The sequence below is a fragment of the Dreissena polymorpha genome, chromosome 13 (genome assembly GCF_020536995.1).
Source record: "Dreissena polymorpha isolate Duluth1 chromosome 13, UMN_Dpol_1.0, whole genome shotgun sequence".
NCBI classification, from domain to species: domain Eukaryota; kingdom Metazoa; phylum Mollusca; class Bivalvia; order Myida; family Dreissenidae; genus Dreissena; species Dreissena polymorpha.
Window position 1 is genome coordinate 811023 of NC_068367.1, and position 26541 is coordinate 837563.

The window sequence follows — 26541 nt, forward strand, 5'->3', positions numbered from 1 at the left end:
CTTTCTTTACGTGTTGTTATTATTGTTATGTACTGTTTGATGCGCAAATGATAACCCAGAGACTTTAAGCTCATAACTATACTGTTAAAAACGTTATTATTGTAAGAACAAAACCTATAATTTCTGTTGAAAACAAATACTTTTGTGTAAAATTGAATCTGATCTTTGTGTGATATTATGCAAAAACTGAGTATGCTTCATTTGGTTATCATGGCATCAAGAACAGAAACAATTACCGGGTATATACGAATTAACTTCCATAGTGACGTCATCGCTTCAATTCCATAAAATGGTAACGGTTCTTCTGTTGCTGGAGGACAAGTATTTGACGAAGATCAATAAAACTTGGCACAATTGTTCGGCACAATGTGCCCAGCATGTCTCAAGTGTCGCTGACCCTTCCAGTGACGACATTAAAACATGTATTCATATGCAAGGTAGTGCGACTTCATATATTTACCGGGCAAAAGCTAATTGACGCATCTGCGTGAGCTCTGCAAGTGTGCCAGGTCTCCGGCCTTTTTAGTGACGTCAGTGACGTCATCACAGTTAAATGTTCATCTGAAGACAGCGCAACTATATATGACGTTATATAACGACCGGACTGACTTCATCGCCCTATTGCTTATAATGGTAATGGTTCTCTAGTTGCAGAAGGAAAAGTATTTGAATGAGCTTGATGTTACTTTGAATTCATACTTGGCTCAATGTGCCCAGCATGCCTGAGTTGTCGCCAACCCTCCCAGTGACGTCATTGCAGTTAATAATGGCGTCCCACAAGCTCGCAATAACGTCACAGGAATTACCACATGGCGTCATATATCAACGGGCCATGTAACGTGTCTCGGTGAGCTTTACAAGCGTAACACGTCGCCGATATTCCATGTGACGTAATAAACGTAAGTTATGTCATCAAAATTCTATGTTCGGTCGTAGACAGCGCTGTTATATGACGTCATATAAAGACCAGACTACCGTCATTCGACAGATTCTGATTAGCTCTTCCAGTGGTCAAATTTCGCGACTTTATTCAAATGTGTTTTACGAGCGGCCGTGGTTTAACGCTTGCGTGTAAACTTCCGTGGTAAAGGTTCTCTTGTTGCTAAAGGAAAAGTATTTGACCGAAACTTGGTTTGGTCAATGTGCCCAGAATGTTTTAATTAAGTGGCCCTCAAAGTGACGTCATTGACAATAAAAATGACGTAAAAAGGGCACCTTATGAAGTTACAGGCACGGCCATATGACGTCATATATTAAAAGGACCCAAGCTAATTTTGATACAAAATTGCAGTAAGGAAGTATTACCAGCAAGAAGACAGATGTCGGATTTGTGTGAGATAGACGAAACAGAGCAACGCTCAACATTCGGTTCTCATCGTTGCAATTGTAGCATTGCAATCGTTCAGTTCTATTCGGTTCGGGAAATTCCTCCAACATCTTATACGCTATTTCTCAATAATAAGGAACACATAAATATGAGAAAACAAGAAACCGTCGGAGACGGGTGATGCTCCCCAAAGTTTTTTTTTTGGTCACAATATTGCACTATATATTCAGATAAAAGGAAACGTCTTGAGGGCACAGTAGTTGGAGGAAAAATATTGTTTTATAGAAAATTTCAAAGGGCCATAACTCTGTGAAAAATCATCCGACCAGAACACCCTGATAATATGCACATCTCCTCTTGGTAGTAAAGCTTCCCATAAAGTTTCATTGTATTCCGGTCATTAGTTGCTGAGAAATAGCCCGGACAAAATTGTGCACGGACGGACAGACAGGCGCACACACGGACAGACGAAGCGGCGACTATATGCTCCCCCAAAAATAAATTTTGGGGGAGCATAAAAAAACGTATTTTGTAATATGTTTCGTTCTCACAGTTCTTTTTTATTTTCATACAATATAATACGTTTGGCGTCTTTTAATGCAATTTGAGACGCATCAAACATTTGATGAAAACGATAGAATGGTTCTATAACGGACGATTATATCAATAATATTTACGTTACCTACTCGCTACGGCCATGTTTAATAAATTTATATCATTTGCGTTTTTGTATGCCTGAACAGTTTTATATAAAAAAAAAATATTATATTGCATCGGTTGAGACATCTGCCAAATTTCATATAAGCAAGTCAATAACCTATTCGTTTATTTTTTGCTCAAAAGTTTTGTTAACAAAGAAATTTGTATTTAAAAATGTACTTCTTCAATTCATACATTTGTCAGTGCACTTAATATATTAGACATTCGTAATAGGACTATTTCAGATGTATGTTAATTTTAATTGCATACTTATAGTTAAAAAATAACACACATTAACACCATTAAAAACTATTTTATTTGTTATGTTTGAACATCACAACATAAGAGTAATGTTACGTATGTATTCAACACAATAATCATGTTAGCTTAAATCCAATCAAAGTAAACGACAACAAAAACTCCCAAACACACAACCGTTAAACAGTTAAACAAGTGGTTTTTATGGTATATAAAAATCTCGAGAATCTTTTGCACTTTTCGTACAGCTAAAACCTGATAACGTAAATATAACTTTAGAACATTTAGCGGTATGTTTTGCCAATTAAAGTCTGAACAGCATGTGCTTAAACTATTTAGTTTAGAATAACAATACATCTTTACACAGACTCCAAAGACGATGAATACAGGCCCGATTTATAAATTCATATGCAAACATGCTATAAAATGTATGGTAACGTAGGTATGTAGTAGTAAGTAACGCAGATATCTTTTTTCTATTATTTCTGGTTTTCTATTACTAACTGATACCAGTTTATCTCACCACGTACATTCTAACACAGTTCAACCATTTATGATTATTTTTTCGTTGTCACGGATACTTAACAGTCGTTTCGATCTTCTAGTTGATTTTGGTATTTACAGCTTCATTATTATATGTTTGTTTTTACCCAAAGAATGTCTACTGATTTTGGCCACCTATAACATTCTTCATTGGCCTTTTCCATGAAGGTAACTTTACAGCCTTGGTCCACCTTATCAATCTCAAGCACCTTTCCAACATACGCACTCCCTTCATTCCCAAGCTGCAACAAAATCTCCAACCTTCAATTCATGTATAATGGCACTTGCTTCGTGTAGCGTCTATTTTCTTTGTCACCATTTTCGTTTTTTTCGCAAACTTTGATCACATTATGTCCCGTCGATTTTGCATTACATTCAGCATTCTCACCTACTTCAACAGAAGTAATCTGTTGCTAATCTGGAACGACACTTTCCGCCTAAAATGGCTTTTTTCAAAGAACAGAAAAGAGTAAGTTTCTGTAAACGAAACTTACCATTAAATCGGAAAGTGTCGTCCCTGATTAGCCTGTGCGGACTGCACAAGTTTATCTGGGACGACACTTTAAGCACATGCATTAAACCCCCTTTTTGCAGAGCGCGGCTCATATATAATTATGAAGTTGCATGATATAACTCGGGAAGTTATGTACAAAACCAAACACTGTTACACAACAATATATGTACAAAGTTACTTTGGATTGCCATCTAAACAACAGTGTTGAAATGCCATACGTGTCAAACGTTTCACTATCACTAAGAATTTTGCAGTTCGGAAAATAATGAGATGTATGGAAACACAGCCATAACGTAATTTAAAAAATTACAAACTCTGAGTATTTTGATCCCTGTACAGATGTTTTACTGGCCGTGTACTTTGTGTGCGTACATAAAACAAAATCAAATTTAAAATCATTTATTGAATCAACTAATCCTTGTTTATTTTGCTACCTATGGGAGTAAGTCTACAGCATCAGCATGTGTCTCGTTATTTCTCGCGGAACTATTGCTTCTTATGTCAAAGAGCTTGAATGCTGAACAACTATTTCAGATCAAACAATTAATTGTCAGATATCGATTCAATGATGATTCAGAAATTATAAGTTGAAGCCAGCGTTGTGACTAGCCAATTAACTAGTTAATAAATGTAGATAACAGCTTGCAGACTTTGTAGACAAAAGTATATTAACGAACTCAAATCCGTCATAACACTGGTGTCATTATCAACGGCGTGTCATTTTGCTCGGACTTTATTATTTCATAAACAGGAAATATGACCGAAAGGTATATATACTGTATTGTTAAGAAAGGACTTTATATAAAATATTAAAATTATCACACAACACAAGTAATCCCATCAATTAAAAAATGTGGGATGGGTGTGGCGTTGATGTAAATATATTATGCAATCTCTTGCGCGTTTGGAAGCTGTGAGATAAGTTGTGTTTTTCTGTTTACGTGATGGTCAATTTAATAAATTATTAATATAATTGAATGCTAAGAATTCTTAATATAAATTTTGCATTTCAATACTTTCAAATGTAAAAACCATGCAACTAATTACAAGATATATTTCATTAAGCCCGGGGCCAAGTCGGAAGAAGCAGAAGCAAGCCTCCGCCCTGAGAATCATGACCGAGCTTGGATCCGAGAGTAGTGCTCACGGACTGGCAAAGATTGCGTCTTCAGCGTCGAAAAAACGCAAGGTCATTTGGTCGTTTCTGGTCATACTAGGTTTCACTGCCGCTACCGTGCAACTGTCTTTCATTGTCTCAAAGTTTCTGGCGTATCAAGTGGTAGAGGTGTCTCAAATGAAGGAAGGAATGCCAGTAGAGTTTCCATCAGTGACCTTGTGTAACATAGCAACCGTCTCCTTGACTAAGATCAATGAACTTATCAACCAAAATGCCACGGACATAATGCCCTGGCTTACGTTTATTAAGAACACAAACTTTGGAGACCATGATGAGCGTATGGATTCACACCAAGCCTTTTACGAGAACCTGCCAGAGGTTGCCCAAGCTATTGGTCACAGTATAGACAACTTTGTTATCAGCTGCCGGTTCAACGCAAGGGAATGTAGCGCGGCCAATTTTAGTTTGTACTTTGATGGCAAGAATTACTACAACTGCTACACCTTCAATAGCGGCTATGATGCGGTAGAGAAACAACCGAAAAAGGAAAAACTGCTTATGCATACCACCGGACCACAAAATGGACTGTCTGTGATATTATCGCTCGAAAATGATAATCCACCGGCCGGCGCTTATGGACTGTATGATGTGAAAAACCATATTGCCTTCAGTGGCGGGGTTCGAGCCCATGTGCATGCCCCTAACACTATGCCTAGCCCAGCCGATCACGGATTCGATGTTCCACCTGGTTATTCAACCTCTGTAGGTCTCAACGCTATACTGCATTCTAGACTTCCCAATCCTTATGGCAATTGTACGTGTAGCAACATAGAAGGGGACCGTTCATACTTGAACACAATCTTCAGCTGCCTTCAGCTGTGCAAACAAAGAATTTTGGTACAAAGGTGTGGGTGCAAAACAGCCGCCTTGCCAATGTATAAAGAAACAGATCCAAAAAAGCAAAATTTACCATTTTGTGGGGCTATTAAAAACTGGCGCAACACCGAAGCGTTCTTGAAAAACTCAAGTGTTGAACAGTATACAATGAAGTGCGAAGAGGATTTGCTAAACTACCTGAACAATGACAGAAGCTATGAGAACACATGCAACTGCTTTCAACCTTGTGATGAAACCTCGTATCAAAAACATATATCTCAATCGTACTGGCCCCTTGAATTCTATCAGTTAGACGCTTTGCGAAATTTATACCAAAACATCACAATCAGCTCGATTCTCATCAGAGAGGTATCTGAAAAACTTAATAATCTACAAGCACGGTTTGAACAATACATGCAGGAAAATAGAAAAGAAGAATACAACCAGACTGATCTCGACACGTTAATAAGAGCATCCACAATCGTACGGCAAAATTTAATCCGATTGAATATCTACCTAGAAGACCTGAGTGTTGTGGAATTCAAGCAAATGCCCGCGTATGAGCTGGCAGATTTGTTCGCGGACATCGGAGGAACTCTTGGCCTCTGGATGGGCATTTCTGTGCTGACCATTATGGAGCTTGTGGAGCTGCTTATTAGAGTCTCAATGCTGCTGTGCGACTCCGAATCCGGGTCTTTGAACGGTGCGAGTGCGGGCGACCCCCGAGAAGACCAAGAGTATGCTGAGCTGAATCCACACCAGCATGTCAAACAAAAAGCACCGTTGCCAATATGACATACCGTTCTTCAACCAACCCGTTAAAAGAATGGCTGAGTTTCCTGATTAGTTCAAGGATGTTTGGTGGAGGGAATATTACTTATTGGTCAACAACTGCAGACGTGTAATTGTATGAGCACGGATGACCGAGTGGTTTAAGCGGTAGACTTTTACTCCAGGACTCCAGGGGTCAGTGGTTTGAGCCCTGTTGAGGGTTACTTTTTTTTCTTTCTTTTTTTTAAAATTTTATTCTTGTTTTTTTTACTGGAGCTGTTTAGATCCAATGTTTACCTTTATCAATATTAAGCATTTAATGACCAACTTCAATACATGCCAATATATGTGAAAAGGCCCCTTTAATGCGTCCTGGCTACAAGTGTTTTTTTAAGATTACTGCATATTTTGGAATACATGTATAGTCGAAGCGCGATATCTGGAAAAATCAAAAGAGATAATCAATAGGAGGTTTTGGGGATTCCGATAATGACGTCACGTTTGCGCATGCTCAAATTTTGGCCGTCAAAACTGCGGCCATTCTGCTATTGTTTGCATTGATGAAGCGCATCGTGATAAGGTAACAAACATATTCGCGACCCTTTTGAAGAACAAAAATACTCAGAAATTGAAATTCTTTCAGATTAAATTGAATCCAATGAACGAACACAAATAAGGACGAAAACAAACAACAAATTGATTGATTTTATCTAATCAACATATAGAAACTGATTTGAACCTATTTGTCTATAAAAACTTACCTTGTTACAGATTAACTAAATCCTCTTGATAAATGTTAATTATTTTTAGTTTAATTGTTCACACCAATTTTGACACTCTTTGTTACAGCATTTTAAGCCAGTGTTTAATTGCCCCTTTCTTTATCACAAACCAATTATCTCGATATGATCGGATACTGTCCCGACAATTACTAAGAAAACAGTGTGTCATAAACCCAGGGACCTATACTTGTATGACTCTGTATGGGGTCTCTGCATAAACCACATGTGTCTGGTCATTTAACATAATTTATGATACCTCCATGTCATCTCTCGACATATTAAGTCAAAAACTTAACAGTTGCTTTAATAAAATATTTGAACATATTTAAAAATAGACATTTGTCCGAAATGGATTAACAGCTATAGGAACTATTAAGTATATATATTAGCCAGTTTTAACATAATAATAAAGTGTTTAATAACTATACATTTAAAATATTGTACACATTTACTGCTACACAATTAGCGTTTTTAACGGGTACCTGCAAATGTTAACTCTGCTATAATGTGTAAAGATCGTTCGTTACTGCAGTGTTCGAAACATCATCATGAAAACAAGCAATCGCGTTTGGTCATTATATTGTATATAATACTTGCGTTAAATAAATGAAATGTGTAGATTAATGGTATCATAAAATGCTAGATTTGTATCGCTCATTATCACTACAGACGAATTTTCAATATACGTGTACATGCTATAGGAGGTTTTTGTGTGACGTCACAAGAGGGGTTTTCCGTTACTAAAAATAGATTGGCCGTCAACTTCGTGATCGCGGCCAATAACATTGTATCATATAAAGGTCGTCGGAAGACTTAATACTTACAATTTCACAAAACAAAACTATAAATACCCGTATTTTTTTTAAATAAGAATTTAATAAATGATATTTCAAAAATAATAAAACATAATAATTTGAATATTATAATAAGTGGTGTGGATACGATAGTGTTATTTTTCATCCGCGATTGAAATTTAGTGTAAGGGGTTCATTGAATTAGTCATAAAACAAAGCCCTAAAATAGCTCAATACATTTCAATCTTGAAATGTATTTTTAATTTTCTTTTACATTGAATGAATTTTCGTTTCGTTAAAATAGAATGAAAATATTAATAAATTTAAGCATTCAATTTGAAAAAACACCTGCATATTTTGCAAATTGAACTGTCTTTGCATATACACGTATATTGAAAACTCGTCAGTAGTGATATTGAGCGATACAAATCTAGCATTTTATATTACCATTAAATTACACATTTAATTTATTTAGCGCAAGTATTTTATATCCCTATAATGAACAAACGCCATTGCTTGTTTTCATGATGATGTTTCGAACACTGCAGTAACGCACGATCTTTACACATTATAGCAGAGTTTAAATTTGCAGGTACCAGTTAAATACGTTCATTGTGTAGCAGTAAATGTGTACAATATTTTAAATGTATAGTTATTAAACACTTTATTATTATGTTTAAACTGGCTAATATATATACGTTATAGTTCTTAGCTGTTAATCCATTTCGGACAAATGTCTATTTTTGAATATGTTCAAATATTTTATTAAAGCTATGTTAAGTTTTTGACTTAATATGTCGAGAGATGACATGGAGGTATCATAAATTGTGTTTAATGACCAGACACATGTGGTTTATGCAGAGACCCCATACAGAGTCATACAAGTATAGGTCCCTGGGTTTATGACACACTGTTTTCTTAGTAATTGTCTGGACAGTAACCGATCATATCGATCGAGATAATTGGTTTGTGATAAACAAAGGGGCAATTTAACACTGGGTTAAAATGCTGAAACAAAGAGTGTCAAAATTGGTGTGAACAATTAAATAGAAAACATTAACATTTATCAAGAGGATTTAGTTAATCTGTAACAAGGTAAGTTTTTACAGACAAATAGGTTCAAATCAGTTTCTATATGTTCATTACATCAAATCAATTAATTTGTTGTTTGTTTTCTTCTTTATTTGTGTTCGTTCATTGGATTAAATTTAATCTGAAAGAATTTCAATTTCTGAGTATTTTATGTTCTTTAAAAGGGTCGCGAATACGGTTGTAACCTTATCACGACGCGCTTCATCAATGCAAACAATAGCAGAATGGCCGCAGTTTTGACGGCCAAAATTTGAGCATGCGCAAACGTGACGTCATTATCGGAATCCCCAAAACCTCCTATTGTTTTCGTAGTATCACAACTTTTGTAATATCGCATGTTTGGGATTATAAAGCACCGTGTACGGTATGTCGTTATATTACTACCCGTTAAAAGTTGTCTGAAAACATCGTAAGGATTGTTTTAATAGTTATCATAATAAACATCTGCGTTTCTTGAATTTACATAGAATTCGGGCGGGACTGGTAACCTTATTCGTAGTATCTCGTCATTTGTTTTGTGAGTTAGTTCGACTGTATAAATAATTCATTCATAATTTGTATTTATTGTGTGTTTAATTGTTCTGAAATTAATAACACGTTTATTTTAAATAACAAAGAGTTTCTATCAATTTCAAGTATACTACTAAGGCTGTACTATTACATAAAGGTTTTAATTAAACCGCTTATCGATACGTAGGGTCTTTAAGAGTGACTATATCCAATGAAACATTACATTATTACTTTAAAGTTCAATGTTACTGTAATTATTATAACAGAATGTAACCGCAAAATTATTTAGGTCATTGTTTAAAAAAACACCATGTCTTTCCTATCTCATGCCATTTCACCAACACATCTGACATCTTTTATCATTGAGCTGTAGTGGATATAAATATTAACCCATGTATGCCTAATGGACTATCCCATCTTTCTAAATTGGATCAATTTATTTCCAAATGAGGGGACATTATGCGGCGTCTCATCTGGGTCTATGCTGTTTGCCAAGGCCTTTTTCAAGATGCTAGGCATAAATGGGTTACAGGGGCCTTTTCACGTTTTGGTAAATTGACAAAATTAATAAAAGTCGTTTCAGACTTGCAAATTTTCATTTTCTTAATGATATGTGTGAGGATATTTAAAGTATTAAACACAACTCGCATTGTATGAGCACGTATGGCCGAGTGTTCTCAGCGGTAGACTTTTAGTCCAGAGGTCAGTGGTTCGAGCCCAGTCAAGGGTTACTTTTTTTATTTTATTTTTAATTTATTCTTGTTTTTTTTACTGGAGCTTTTTAGAACCACTGTTTACATAAATCAACATACAGCATTTAATGACATACTTCAATACATTCAAAAATTTGTGAAAATGCCCCTTTAAATCACAAAAAGGATAGAATTTGATTTCAGAAACTCATGTTTGAAAGCATGTTTGCTGCATAAATTGCGATCATAATCCCCATCAGAGCCACCATTATCGCCATTATTCGACGATTTATATTTCTCTTTAGGCCAAAAAATAGGTCCGTTTCTGGTCTCCTTGGAAAAAAAACCAGGGTCAGTAGGTAGGGATTTATTTTCAGGTACTAAAATAGAAGGTTATAAAAGCTTATAATAAAAAAATACATGTATATATATGCTTTGTTTACTTGATATTACATCCTATATGAACGAATATGAACAATTTTTGTTTTGTTTTTGGCAACCCCAATAAAAAGTTGAGGGTCGGCGCCGTTTCGGGAGACAGGGTCGGGCGACCGGAAACGGACCTATTTTTTTTGCCTTATCCCATATCACATTATGCCTCCTATTTGCAGGAAGCATATTATGTACACTCTGACACACAATTAGTGTAAAAAGTATACCTCAGAATAAGACTAGCAATATTATCTATGTTAATGTGATACTACATTGTATTTGTTTTATTTAGTGCAGTTAACTTCTACACTGAACGCAATAACAGTTAATGTCAATATAAACTATAGTGATACAATTTATGATATTAAGAGTGAAATCTTTTTAAATTTTATCATTACATTATTTTCATTATTCTTATAATTCTTGAAATAACACTTTATTTTTTTCATTTTATTTTTGCTAAAAAGCAATTGTATGCTTTAGAGCTTATAAATGGTGGTGTTGTAATAATTTGATGTACATCTTAAGCATTAAAGGTCTTCATTATTAAGTCAGTTTTTTGTATATGATTTTTATAGATATCATTGTTTTGGAGAAAATGTCTTTTAGAGGGGAAAATACATCTATGGGAAAGGTCCGATATTCGAAGAGTCTCAAAGAAGGAAAAAAACCTGAAGGTGTATATGGCCTCCACATCAGACCAGGGTGTGTTCACAAAATCCAAATGAGACTAAAAGAACTGGTGCTCTGAAACAAGACACCAATATGTCGAAACAAATAACACCAACATCTTCATAATGACAGACATCACTATCTCAAATCAACATCTTCATAATGACAGACACCACTATCTCAAATCAACATCTTCATAATGACAGACACCACTATCTCAAATCAACATCTTCATAATGACAGACACCACTATCTTAAATCCACATCTTCATAATGACAGACACCACTATCTCAAATCTCATAATGACAGACACCACTATCTCAAATCTCATAATGACAGACACCACTATCTCAAACCTCATAATGACAGACCCCACTATCTCAAATCTCATGACAGACACCACTATCTCAAATCAACATCTTCATAATGACAAGCACCACTATCTCAAATCATTATCTTCATAATGACAGACACCACTATCTCAAATCTCATAATGACAGACACCACTATCTCAAAATGACAGACACCACTATCTCAAATCCACTAAGGCTTTCAATCCAATCAATCTTAGCCAAATAGCTTTAAACATAATTTAATAGACAATTATTTATGTCTGTCAATTGTTAGGTAAGCCCTTTTTCTGAAAACGTACCTGAACTAACAGACAAGAGGAACGAAAGTATTTAGTTGACATCTTTTCTTCCATCGGAGTGTTTTTCGAGAATATAGGGAAAATACTTTGTGTCTGTCAGACATATTAATTTATGAGAACAGGAGAAGGTATCAGACTGTTTTATCCTCCATCAATGCCCATACTATAATTTTTAGTTTCTTAACATTTAAGATTTAGTTTGTACAATGTTTGACATGCAAACAAATTTACTCAAAATAACCCTAAACAAGAGATGTGTTAGAAACACAATGCCCCCTACTGTGCCGCTTTGAAATAAAATTTATATTTATCATTTGGCAGGTATTGAAATCATCTCCCTTTAACAGGGTTGTCATTATTAACCGATTGCCGATCGAATTCATCGGTTAAAATCGCCAGAAAATCGGTTGTTTTTCCTGAATCTTTAAAATTGCTATCGGAAGTTGTGATCACGCAAACCGACAATAATTGACGAGGAATAACCGTGGTATAGAAGAGCGACGCCCATTCAGTCAGTACATTAACTCTGCCTAAGAACTACTGTTTTCAATGAATTTCTCAGCGAGTGCCCAGTATTAATTTTTCCAGCTGTCAATCAAATTCTTCTTGGTAAGCACGTCAACCAATCAGCGCTCAGGCAGCCGAATACACGCCGACCCCACGTGAAATTGTATCAAATAGCTGTACATTTCACAGATTATTGCTGACCGTATCTCAACGAATGTAGCAATGTAGAGCGTAATTAATTAGTTTTTTTATTTAGAGAAAAGGTTTCCACATATTAAAAAATGCTCTTCGATTTTCTACCAAAATAAAATATATTAGCGACCTCTGCGTAACGAAGTTGTTATTTAGCATCTAAATATTCTAAATATTAAGTCCACGCTTTCCCTGATGAAGAATGACGTGATGTTATACATGAAGTCTCATTTTGGCATGATTTTCATCTGTGCATGAAAAACACGAGAAATGTGTCTCTGTTGCTAGAATTTTCTTAATTTTCCGTGAATAATGAAATCTGGAAATGATTTCGGATAACACATTTAATTATACGCATTTGAAAATACTTCAATTAAATAATGTATTTTGTTATACAAATGGGCATAACACATAATGTAATAAGTAGGTAAATAACGTGTTTTGAGATTGCCAAACTATGCATATTTATAGGTCTACATGCATGAATGACCTGACAAGTTATATCACAATCCGGAATGAAAAGTTCTTGGTAAAATTTAAAAGAAGGCGCGTCTTTATTCTCAGAATTTCACTTTCGCAAACTTTTCTGAAAGGAGGTACATGTAACAGTTTAGTCGTCGATTTGTCGTAATTACTAAATATAAACGATTTTCAATGCTCTCAAATCGCGTCACGTGATTCACGCATGTTAAATGGGAATTCCCCAATCCCACAATTCAATTTGTATATGCACTTGCGTTAAATGGCAAACGACATTCATCGTCAATATTTGCCGTTATTTGGTTTTGAAAAAAAGAAATCGTAATTATACTGGATTATCGAGTAATGGATAGAATTGGAACATGCAAAGATCTATCAATATAATATGTTTTTACATTGTACAGTTTACTAAACATGTGAAAATCTTAAAATTTTCTATTCTTTTTAGACCTCATTTTAACTTGTTATGCTCTGAGAATAGCAGTATTTTGTCCCTAAAATGTGTCTAGAATTCGTTTTCGGTCGGGGGGCTTTGCCCCCCTTACCCCCTTACCAGGGCCTTGCCCTGGACCTACATGGGGGCCAAGGCCTTGACCCCCGGCCGAATCGGTTACTTTTCCAAAATAATCCTTTGTTTACAGTCATAATGACAACCCTGCTTTAAAGCTTATTACTTGCCTTGGATTTTGTCAAATCCATCGGAGGGGAATGGGGGGGGGGGTAAGATAATTATATCATTAAATATCATTAACATGAGATACACATGCATGCCAAATATCAAGTTGCTATTTTCAATATTGAATAATTATCTCCCTTTAAAGCTTATTACTTCCCTTGGATTTGTATTTTTGACCTTAGACCTTAAAGGATGACCTTGACCTTTTACCTTGATGTGTTTGTCAGAAACACAATACCGCCTACTGCACCGCTTTGATTTATTTAACAAAAATATATAATTTGGCAGGTCAGATAATTATGTCTTTTTAAAGCTTATTACTTCCCTTGGATTTGATTTTTCGTCCCCGTGACCTAGTTTTTGACCCAGCATGCCCCATATTTTAACTTGGCCTAGATATTGTCTAGATACAACTTCTGACCAAGTTTCATAAGGATCGGATGAAAACTATTTGAATTAGAGAGCGTACACGAAAAGTGTGACAGACAGACTGACAGACGGACGGTGCGAAAACTATATACCCCCTTTTCTTCGAAAGGGGGCATAAAAAAACAACTCCAACAATACATTGACACGTACATTATAAATATATTAAATACCAATTTACATTATACAAATTCATGTCAAATTGGTCCATATATCATCCAATATCTTCCATTATGGCACGCTTCCGTTTGCGATGATTTTTCACCATTTCCGACGTGGTCAGCTTCTCGGTCTGTCTTGTTTCCCACCTTACAAACTCATTGAGACCGTGTTGACCAGCCCGAAACAAAAGTATCTCAGATTCATCCAGCTTATCTGTGAGCTTAGATGTGTCTTCATTGTAGCAGTTTTGGGAGGAGTCCATTACCTTACGGAACCTTTGCTGGAATGACTGGAAAACAGAGGGAAAACGGGTCACAATTTTTTTATCAGTAAATTAAGCCGCATATTGGGAAAACTGAGCTAAGTGCAGTCTGCACAAGCTTATCAGGGACCTTCTTTGAACAGAAAATTTAATAAAAGTGGAACGTGTTGTTCCTAATAAGCCTGTGTAGATTGCACAGGCTAATCTGGGACAACACTATATGCACATGCATTGAGTTAATTTTTCAAAGAACATGGCTCAATTCATGTTTTTAATCACTTTGTACACACCCACTTAACTCACTTTTCTATCAATATCATAAGCAGTTTTATTATTTTGTGATGGTATAAAGAAACTTTTCTCCGATGACATGTGTATTTTACCACAGATACAATGTAAAGAAGGAAATCAATCAAGAGCCAAAGGTTATGCTGCAACAAATCATACAGTGAGCACACTGTTTAGAAATTTTTTTCTAGAAATCAAACAATAGGTTTGGTAAAATATATGGGCTTCAAATAAGCAAAATTACGACTAACCAACCAATTATGTAGCACTTTAAAATCACAATTATACTGCACATGTAATGTAAATGTTTGTTAATAAGCTTCAATTTGCACTTGTTGGCACAACATCTGGCATCTTTTATCATAGAGTTGTAGAAGATATGAATATAAAATCACAAAAACGATAGAATTTGTTGATTTCAGAAACTCATTTTTGAATTGCACTTTTGAATTGCACTTGTTGGCAGTTCATATCATTTTACAATTGTATAAATAATTTACAATGTTTACAAATAAAACAGACAACATTTTTATTTTCAATGTCATTCTGATGCATGGAAAGGCAAATATGAATGATATTCGCTACATAAAAGCATATTATAAATACATATAGTTTTTTAACTGTCTAACCAGTAAAAACTTATTAAATATAATAAAAGTTTATTTTGATATAAAAATAATTTATAAGTAAGTTATGGTAATTTCAGTAGTAACTAAAGTGTGTTATTTCAACCAATATGTTGCCATCATGGTTTAATTTCCTGTAAAGCAGAAGGATCACTTACTCATAAATTGCTATTAAGAATGCCATTTCAGCTCAAAAATGTTTTTTTCCTGTTAATGTCTAAAACTTGTCATCTACCATTATTTAGAAGTAGTTTAACTACTAACTAGTATCTTTTAGGAACAAGAGGGCCAAGATGACCCTAGTTCGCTCACCTGAGAGGAGTCGGTTCATTCAATCTTTACCAAACGTCAAACTTGACCTAGATATTGTCCAGACAAACATCCTGGTCAAGTTTCATCATTATTGAACCAAAACTCTGGCATATGGAGTGTTTTTGTACGATTTGACCTGGTGACCTATATTTTGAGTTGACCCCCCCCCCTTACCAAATATACAAAAATAAATATTATGACCAAGATTCATAAAATCTGAAACAAAATTGTGACCTCTAGAGTGTTTACAAGGATTTTGTATAATATAATTAAAATTTTGACAATCTAAGGGCAATAATTATGGCATTAATTATGTGATATATATAAAACCAATCTTTGTACCAAGTTTCATGATGATTGGGCAAAAAATGTGATTTCTAGAGTGTTCACAAGCTTTCTTTACTATATAAATATAAGAAAACTGCCCCCCCCCCCCTAGCAGCCATGTTATTCAACTGACCGGAACCATTTTCGAACTCAACTCTCATATCAAGGAAACAAATGTTCTGACCAAATTTGATGAAAATTGGGCCAAAAATGTGACTTTTAGAGTGTTCACATGTTTTCACTATATACATATAGAGGAAAATGCCCCGCCCACTGGCGGCCATGTTTTTTCACCGATCTGCAGGGTTCGCCAAAACTGTCGGTCCTGACCGGCAAATTTTACTCAGGACCGACAAGGAATTCAGGTAAATCGGTCCGATGGACCGACAAATAAAGCCGATCACAATATTGTAATTAGTATAAAACGCGCTCGGAAGTGACGTTATTATAAAAAATTTCAGCCCATATTCATTACGATCAAATTACATCACCGGTTTCGGGAGCATAAATAATACCTTATTAAAGTAACATATAGGCTTGGATCACATTAAAATACGATAAATGATGTCGAAAGTCGATATAATTGAACGATAATTATAATAATAATAAATCACAAATAATCCAAGCTCGGCTGAACAAAGAGATTTTTCAGATTTTCTTCGACTAGTTAGTAGACCGATATAAAATGAACCGTTTTAGTTTGGGACGTGACTCCTGCAATTTAATTCCTCTTTAACCAATCTAATACGAGGATTTTCACAACAAGTTTTCGCGAGATGACTCCACTTCGAAGAAAACAACAAGTGACATTTTTCTGGTGATTTAGATAACGGACTCAGATGATGATGATTATATTGACAACACAAATGACAACATTGAATTTGATACACAAAGCGAAAAAGACAATGAAAATAAGCTCAAATGCTACTCGCAAGAGCCTGACACTTGTGAAATGTCGAGCGAAATAGACTCCTTCAAGTAGAATTGGGGCATATTTTCGTTTTCATTTCAGAGGAAGCTGCAACCAGCTCCTTTTCCACTCCCCTTCACCCCCTTTGTATTATTTGTAGTTGATTACTTTTTATAACAATTGTTAAAAATTACATTGACTTTCAACATGTTTAATTGTATTTTAATGTGATCCATGCCAATACACATCTAAAAGGTACTATCTCGTGTTGTGTTTTGCTGTTATAGTTAAGACAAACAGTGGGACTGACAGAAACTGATTCGGACTGACAAAAATTTTAAGTCTGTCAGTCCAAGTGACTGACAGATTTTTCAAGTTTTGGCGAACCCTGGATCTGGACCATTTTCGAACTTGTCGGAGATATCAATAAAACCAATGTTTTGACCCATTTTCATGATGATTGGGCAAAAATTGTGACTTCTAAGAGTGTTTACAAGGTTTCTCTATAGCCAAATGAGGAAAACTTCCCTCCCCCCCTGGCAGCCATGCTTTATAACTGACCGGAACCATTTTCGAACTCAACTCTCATATCAAGGAAACAAATGTTCTGACCAAATTTCATGAAAATTGGGCCAAAAATGAGACTTCTAGAGTGTTCACATGTTTTCACCATATACATATAGAGAAAAATGCCCCGCCCACTGGCGGCCATGTTTTTTCACAGATCTGGACCATTTTTGAACTTGTCCGTGATATCAATAAAACCAATGTTTTGACCATATTTCATGATGATTAGGCAAAAATTGTGACTTCTAGAGTGTTTACAAGGTTTCTCTATAGCCAAATGAGGAAAACTGCCCCGCCCACTGGCGGCCATGTTTTTCAACAGACCGGAACCACTTTGAACTCGACCAACATATCATTAAAGGTGAACTGCCGATTTTATAACGAAAAATGCATTTTTATAAATATGTATATTCTAAAACGAGTGGTATCATCAAGAGCTATGGCAAAAAATATTACGATACTAAAAAACGATGTTTTTGTTTTCCGTAAACCGCCCGGGTATTTCCGCCACCTATTTTGGTTGTGACGTCACAGGCACTCAACGCGCATTACTCGGAAATTCGTCCATTGTTATTACGAATCGAAGCGTGAACACTTCGCGCTTAATGTCAAATTTGACACTCAATAGATCTATCACGTTAGCACAATACAATTCTTTTACACAAGTTTTATTGAAATCGTGTGCTTTTTCTGTTTTTTTTTGCATGACAATCGTTATTCGATATGGTTCAGTGTGTTGCTTTCGGGTGCAAAGAACGCGAGGAAAAGGGAAAGAAGGGTTTTTTCCGTTTTCCGAAGGATGATGTTACTTGTAAGAAATGGATAAAGGCAGTCAATTCCAGGAGAGTAATCGATGGGAGACTGGTTGATTTCAAACCGAGTAAGGCATCTAGATTGTGCTTGAAACATTTTGACAACAGTTGTTTTTTTCATCCTCCAAGTGTTATGGCTAGTGTTGGAATGGAGTTAAAGCTCAAGCTCAAAGCTGGTGCAATTCCAACGATATTTCCGGAAACAGAGGCATACAAAGCTTCAAAGAAAGCTCCACTAAATCCCAACGACCTTGGACCAGGGAAGCACAACCGAGCAAAGTATGGCGCCTATTCTAAAAGGAACCAGAAACCGGTAATTATGTTTCTAATGACTAATCTATAATTGTTTATTTTGATATTCAGTGCTAAGTCTGATTAGTCAGCATATTATTACAAATGATTTCAAGACATTTGTATAAAAAAATGCGTTGAGATTTGGTTAGAAAATAATGCACAATAGTCTCCGATGCAAGTTTATTTCAAATACTGGTCAGGCTAATACAAAGGAGAGGAAGCTGTACTGTACTGTAGAAATATTGTTTGACCTATAGACTATAGTATTCTCACACATTGTTTTGTCAAACATTTGAATCCGCAAACAACTTATAAGTATTTCTACACAGTATTAACCATGCATCATATTTAAATAAATTATATTTTATCAATAACATAAAGGTGGTCTTATAAGCGCAGTGGTTGATATGTGTCCTCAGCTAGGTGACCTGAGCTCAAGGCCATTTCCTGTATATTGTTGATTAATGTCAGAGCTGTTGATGGTCAACATACAGGATGGATTAGGTTTTTCTGGATAATGAGCCTTCCACTCAGAACACATCCGCAAAAAATGGAAATCTTTCTGTACCAAGTAGCTGGAAAATGCTGCTTATATGATAATTCCAATTTCATCCACACTTTAAAAGTCTAGTCAGTTTATAAGGAATGCTGGGGCACACATGGGTTCGATCATGTACAGCCTTATGCCCAGTATGGATATGCCTAATTATTTTACCTTTTAATATATATTTTTCAATTTTTTTTTATATTTTGTATGCAGGTATGACTTAATGGCTTAGTGACAAACAATTAATTAAAACACTTCTCTTATTAATAAGGAAAAATAGGTAAATCAGTGAAACAGCTTTAAAAATGACAAAAACATTCCATTTGATAAATAAATAAGACTAGCTAACTCACCAAAAATATTCAAAGTATAAAAATAATATTGGGCTTATTTCAATTACATTTCCATAAGATAAGAAAGTATGAGAGAATCAAAGTGCTGGTAAAACAATAATTATGTAAACTTTCTGATACTGATATATTGAACAGAATAAAAAAAGTACTGTCTATTACACCGAAGATAAATAGACATTGTTAAAGTAAATTAGAATAGTATTAATAAAAATATTAATAGTATTTACTAACACCATTCAGCATGCTGTATTGAATTATTCAGATAAAAATGTAAATTGAGAAGGGTTTTGTGCATGGACTGTAATTATTTGTACAGTTTATTATTTCTTAAATAATGAACAGCTTGGCATTTCTCTGAAATAAAATTCTCTAGATTCAATTTAATATAACAAAGCACATGATTGCTTTCTTAGTTTCTTAAGTTTCAATAATGTCCATGGTTACCAGTCAAATTGACTCCAGTTACCAGTGTTGTGTATTAATCCATACAGAACTGCCATCAGTGTCATGGAGTTTATGGCTATTTGGTTGTTGAATAGCGCCTTATCTTTGGATATATCACAAGATTATGGTAGAACACAGTATGGCTTCAAGATAAAAGATTATTCCTAGCCCATTTAAATCAACAAACAATCATAAAATGTATTACTATCAGACCAGTGCCCTAGCTTAGCTAACCAAGGGGTGCAGTTCCAAGTCCCACCCAAGGTTTCACTATGCCCTACACCATGCTCTTGTGTAGATTTTATCATATGATTATAAAGGAAGTTGTATTTATCAATAACTTAATATAAATGTTCAAACTGAAACTAGTTTTATTTTATATAGAAATTGTGTTTTCAATAAACAATCATGTTATTAGAAATATTTACTTAGTAATTAAAATGAAACACATGCTTTTATATTAAAATTATGCAAATGAGATAATATGGCTTTGTGCACTGAAGAGCTCTTTTAAGAATTAGCACCCTTCAATTTCAAAATCCGAAAAGGAAACTGATCAGACTATCCCCACTACCACTAAAAGGCTAATGATTGCAATATATCTGTCGCGTTCTGAGAAAACTAGGCATAATGCCTGTGTGTAAAGTGTCGTCCCATATTAGCCTGTGCAGTCCGCACAGGCTAATTTGGGACAACACTTTCCGTCTTAACAAGATTTTCAGTAAGAAGGGACTTCCTTTAAACAAAAAATACCATTCCAGCGGAAAGTGTCGTCCCTGATTAGTCTGTGCGGACTGCACAGGCTAATCTGGGACAACACTTTATGCACCTGCATTATGCCCAGTTTCTCAGAGTGCGACCAGTGCTCCAGCTAGGCCTAAATAGAAGGGCGCCGCGCCCTGCCCTCCCGAACCTCCGCCCTGCCCCCCCAACCTCCGCCCTGGCCCCCCCCCCCCTCAAAATTTTTTTTTTTTTTTTTTTTTTTTTTTACATATGATAATTCATAAATCTCTTATTACATTGTTATTAGTTTAATCCTAGTTGTAGACATTATATTTGAATGGTTTAATAATAAAGGGAATAATACAATTATTTATAAAATATAAATTAACATGCAATAGGAAGCATTCCAGAAACACCCGCGCGCTCGAATGTGCCCTTTTCACAAAATTCTGCGCGTCGAAAGTGCCCTTTTGACAAAATACTGCCCTTCGAAAGTGCCCTTTTGACAAAAAAGCCCCCTGCTCTTTTCAAATCCTAGCTGGAGCACTGTCGACACATTATTTCAAAGTTCAATAGCATAGTTTGGCTTATATTAAGTGATATAAACATTTTGACAAAGTAACAAGAAGATTGGCTAGGTTTTTCTTTTCTTTTTACCTAGTTTTTGACCCGGCATGATCCATTTTCGAACTCGGCCGAGATTTTATTGGGGCAAAGCTTTTGACCAAGTTTCATGAATATGGGACAAGATGTGTGGCCTCTAGAGTGTTTACGAGCAAATGTTTACGGACGGACGGACATACGACGGACAAAGACCGGTCAGAAAAGCTCAGGTGAGCTAAAAATTAAGGCTTGACGTAATGTTGTATCCACATGGAAGATCATTCCCTTTTAATATTGATTGTAGGCTTAAGTTAAAGTAACAATTATATTAATGTTGATCTCTATTTGCCTGTAGAAGATAGTATGTGAAATTATAAACTACATTCAATTCAACACAAAGTTATAAATTTTAGGGTAAATGTCTATATAAAATACAAATAAAAAAATTGATAGGTCTGTTGTCCCCAAAGCCTACGTTAAAATGCCATTCTTTGCATTTGATCTTCATAAATGTTATTTTCAAAAGCTTTATTGATTTCTCTCAGCACATGGAGAACTGAATTTGCAAACTGTTGATTCCAATGTTTTAATCCCTGAAAGGGGTGGGGTCATGGTTTTCAAGTTCAAACAAGAGCTTTGTCACAGACGTGACGAATACCCCCGCATGCTGCATTGACACAGAATATTTTGCATGTTGTCTTCACATAAAACAGCGGACACCATGCTCAATGTTTAAAATGCACTAAGTGACCCCGTGACCTAGTTTTTGACCCGGCATGGCCCATGTTCGAACTTTACCTTACACATCATCTAGATACAACTTCTGACCAAGTGTGGTGGAGCTCGGGTGAAAACTACTTGAAGTAGAGTGCGGACACTATGCTGAATCTTTAAAATGCACTAAGTGACCCCGTGACCTACTTTTTGACCCGGCATGACACATATTTAAACTTGACCTAGACATCATCTAGATACAACATCTGACCAAGTTTGGTGAAGATCAGATGAAAACAAATTGATTTAGAGAGCGGACACTTAATACGGACCGACAGACAGACAGACCGACCAACAAACTCACTCCTATATACCCCCCTAAACTTCGTTTGTGGGGGTATAATAAAGAACAGTATTAAAGCTAGATAAAAACTTATCTATGCGCATGTTGTTTCAGGATTGCTGCACTGTGTTCTATTTTAATACCTTTACTAGTATCTTTGCAACATCAGGTGATTCTGGAAGCTCAAACTTCAGCATGTGGATACCAAAGCTAAAGTAGTACGGTCCAAGCTTGTGTAGATCAACCACAGAGGCATCGGCTGTCAATATTTCACGATATGCCTCCCTGAAACAAATACTTATCGTCAACAATGCAATAGATAAATTTATAAAATTATATTCAGCAATTTTTTTCCTTATTTATAAAGTACCGTAAAACGGCACTTTCACAATTAGAAAAAACTACAAATTTCCCAATTTCTGTCAAGAAAATTCCAAATTTCCAAAAATAAAATTAAAAAAAAAATTTATTTTTTATATAAATAAAATGCAACATTTAGTTAGCTTCCCTATGCAGCTCTATGGCTTGAACCTAAGTAAATATAATATTTCCAACTTGACAACACTAAGGTATCAATTTAAAAGTCATTGGGAGAAAAATATATGAAATACACCAATGTCCCAATACGATGACTTCACAATGCATATTTTCCCAATTTCAGGGTTTTTGCCCGCTTATTTATCCAAATTGGGCTTGTACCGGTACTTTTCCCAATCAGGCTAAAACAATTTCCCAATATGATGACTTCACGATGCAAATTTTCCCAATTTCAGGGTTTTTGCTCGCTTATTTTCCCCAATTGGGCTTGTACCGGTACTTTTCCCAATCAGGCTTAAACAAAACCTGATATTAAAATTCATACTTAATTGATCTCACATACTCTAGGGCCCTTTTCTTTGATATGTCCACGTCATGTCCCTTGTACTCCTTCACACTAAACAGTATCCTTCTCAATAAAATATTCCGACCATTTTTCCCATATTGACGGGGAAACTTTCCCAAATCATAAACAAACAAGGGACAAATTTGTCACAAAACCAGGTTTTCATTGTGAAAAAAAAATCTGATAAAGGGAGAAAACTCAAACTGAACTTTTGAAATGAACAAACAAAATTAACCCCCTTTGTAAGTTTTTTTTTTTTTTAAATCTATTTTTAGTCGGGGCGACCTTGACATTGGAGATATTGACGTGATTCTTTCGTGCAACACACCGTCCTATGATGGTGAACAAATGTGCCAAATGATTATAAATCTCACAATGAATGACATAGTTATGGCCAGGACAAGCTCATTTATGGCCATTTTTGACCTTTGAACTCAAAGTGTGACCTTGACCTTGGAGATATCGACGTAATTATTTCGCGCGACACACCGTCCAATGATGGTGAACAAATGTGCCAAATGATTTTAAAATCTGACAATGAACGACATAGTTATGGCCCGGACAAGCTTGTTCCACCCGCCCGCCAGCCAGCCAGCCCGCCAGCATTCGCCAATCTAATAACCAGTTTTTTCCTTCAGAAAACCTGGTTAAAAAATCCATGAAGTAGATTTAATGATCAACAATGATCCTTTTTGAAACGTTCTTTTTATGTAAGCTTCTTCCCAAATTCAATTCAGCTACAGTACATTGAATGGTGAATAACTGCATTTTGTGGCACTGTTATTGAATGGTATCTATAATTTATTGTTTCTTACTAAATTGCGTTTGACAATAGGAACTAACTAAATTGCAATTTGTTTTGCATGAAGTTTGCAAAATTTGAACAGACATGGAAAAATCATAACACTGATAATACTAAAACCCCCTCACTAGTAAGCATGAAGAATTTTTCTAGGTCAGTATCCATGTTAATTGTAAAATCCGAAATAAATTAACCAGCACCTGTGCCTGCCACAGATGCAACTTGTAGAATTAACCCTTTCAGTGCGGGAACCGAATTTTGAAGGCCTTTGCAAACAGTTTGGATCCAGGATCTAAACTGTTTGCTATTCTGATAATATTCTTTGAAAAAAATCAAAGAAAATGCTAATTTTAGAAATTCAGCAGACGACATTTTAGCAGACGACAAATTACCCAGCATGCAAAGGGTTACTTTTGGGAGATCTTCTGATTGGGAATTATGGGTATTTTTTAACACATGGTACTTATTTTCACTAAAATGCGCTGTCTGCTCCGGTACTACTTAAAAGTACCCAGAGTATACGACAATGTACCCCAGGTACAGAAATTAGATATCAGATCAGGGCTTTTTTTTCCTACTTTGAGTATGGCCGTGGACAGCCATTTCACAAATCTAGCAAGGCCACAATACTTGACAAAAATGGCCACTTTTAACTGTCGAAATCAGACTTTTGGGGCCTGAAACTGTCAAAAATGGCCATTTAACAATTCAAATTTACAACATGATTTAATAAATTTACATAAGCCAGACAAGATATTGACAGGGGTTAGGCTTTCTTATGGTTTTAGATAGAGTTTACTAGTCGGAATATTGTTGATCTAAATGAAAGTGGTTATAAATTGAAAAAAAGTGTAAAGACAATTAAAATATGATGTGATGCATTATTTAAAGACATGCATTATGATGCAAGTATTAAACATGCTATTGCTATACTAATTCTTAAACAACTGAATTTCACAAATTACAAGTTCGAGACTCGTTCTCAGAACTCATCTTTTAACAATTTTAAAAAAGTTTGCGACTCATTTTTTCACAAAGTGAGAGGCTTCACAAAATCAAGAAAAAAAGCCCTACAGATGCACAACAAGAGCACCTCATAGCGAGTGCCAATGCTTGGCTGTGGGTGCAGTTTTGAATAAATGAAATCTTGTCAGAAGAAAAGGAAGAAAGGTCACAGTGACCTTTGACCTAGTGACCCAAAAATGGGTGTGGCGTGTTGAACTTAACAAGGTGCAGTACATATTTAGTTTCAAAGTTGTAGGTGGAAGCACTTGGATTTTAGAGCCAATGTTAAGGTTTTAGCATGACACGACGGCAGACGCTGGATGATGGCTATGACAATACCTCGGGGTTTCTCCGAAAACGCCGAGCTAAAAATTGATGCTGTAAATTGTTACCGATACTGCTTGGGCATCTCCACGCTGACCATGTGGCGTTTACGGCTGCAAAGTGAGCGAGCCATCCAGAAAGGGAACTCAAGCTTAGACCCAGGTGTAAGGTGCTCATTCACTGAACTGGAATCCAGATAACCTGAAAGAAAATTGGTGGTATGACTTGATCCCAGAAACTGAATTTCAAGCGATAGCCCGCTATAGACACCTTGGCTTACTCTGCCATTCACCAAATCAGCCAATGGCTACAAATTAGGAATTTTGGCTACACAAAACTATTGGCTACAAGGTTTGCTAAATTATCAACCATAAAATATCTAAAAATAAGAATTAAGACATAAAAAGGCATATTTGGCTACAGCACATTTTGAGCTACAGGGAGCCCTGAGACACTTACTCACCAAGTTCATGCCATGCCACAATGAACTGTAGTGTGCATGGGCAAGAGCATGCCAACTGGTTTGCTGACTTGATTAAACTAAAATGCTTATGTTTTGGAGGTCTTTGGTTCAAGCACTAGGAGTTTGCCTCCATGGTTTACTTTAATGGAGTCTGACAGAAGTATAAAATGCATGTTTTCAACAATATTGACTTCTAAGTTCTAGATTAAAGTGAAGGTGGATAAGCCACCAGGTTAGCTCAGTTTTAACAGCGCCATGCTACTCCTAGTGACCCAATAGTCGAGGGTTTGAGCTCTGCACCTGTTACACTTTTCCTCCAAGGCTTACTGCATTAAAGAAATAATTTCTGTTACACATCACAATCAACGATATATAAACGAGGACCTGTTCAATCCAAACATCCACTGCCTAGATGTATGCTTTAACAGCAGAGAAAAGTACCTTTTCATATTACAAACTGCCAGCAAAGTACTGTCAGCAAAATACTATCAATTAAATGATATCCGAAAAATACGTATCCGATTTAGAGATCGTTGTGATTCTGAGATATTCAAACATTAATTTATAATTACCGAGTCTGTATATGGGAATTTCAATTTTGCAAGGGATCTTTTCATTAGTTGAAATAATGTCATCTAAGTCATAGTAGTTCTCTAACGCATCCAATGACATTTTGATGGAATAACATTCACTGACTACTTTTGTTTTTGTTTTCAACGCATCCGCCAAAATGATGGGAGGTGTTGATAAACCATACACAAGTA

General features: G+C 35.7%; 2 protein-coding genes across 2 annotated transcripts; one reads left to right on the top strand and one right to left on the bottom strand.

Annotated features, from left to right (window-relative positions):
* The first annotated feature begins 4374 nt into the window (after positions 1-4374).
* On the top strand, positions 4375-6129 carry LOC127855863 (FMRFamide-activated amiloride-sensitive sodium channel-like). Its single transcript, XM_052391749.1, has one exon. It carries the CDS (start codon positions 4375-4377, stop codon positions 6127-6129), a length of 1755 nt encoding a protein of 584 aa, XP_052247709.1.
* Positions 6130-14155: 8026 nt separating this feature from the next.
* Positions 14156-26517, bottom strand: LOC127855096 (DNA replication complex GINS protein PSF3-like). The gene is made up of 4 exons (XM_052390455.1): positions 26350-26517; positions 25383-25515; positions 22444-22585; positions 14156-14464 (listed from the first exon to the last, which is right to left on the bottom strand). Exons 1-4 carry the CDS (start codon positions 26447-26449, stop codon positions 14228-14230), a joined length of 612 nt encoding a protein of 203 aa, XP_052246415.1. The 5' UTR covers positions 26450-26517; the 3' UTR covers positions 14156-14227.
* Positions 26518-26541: the final 24 nt, after the last annotated feature.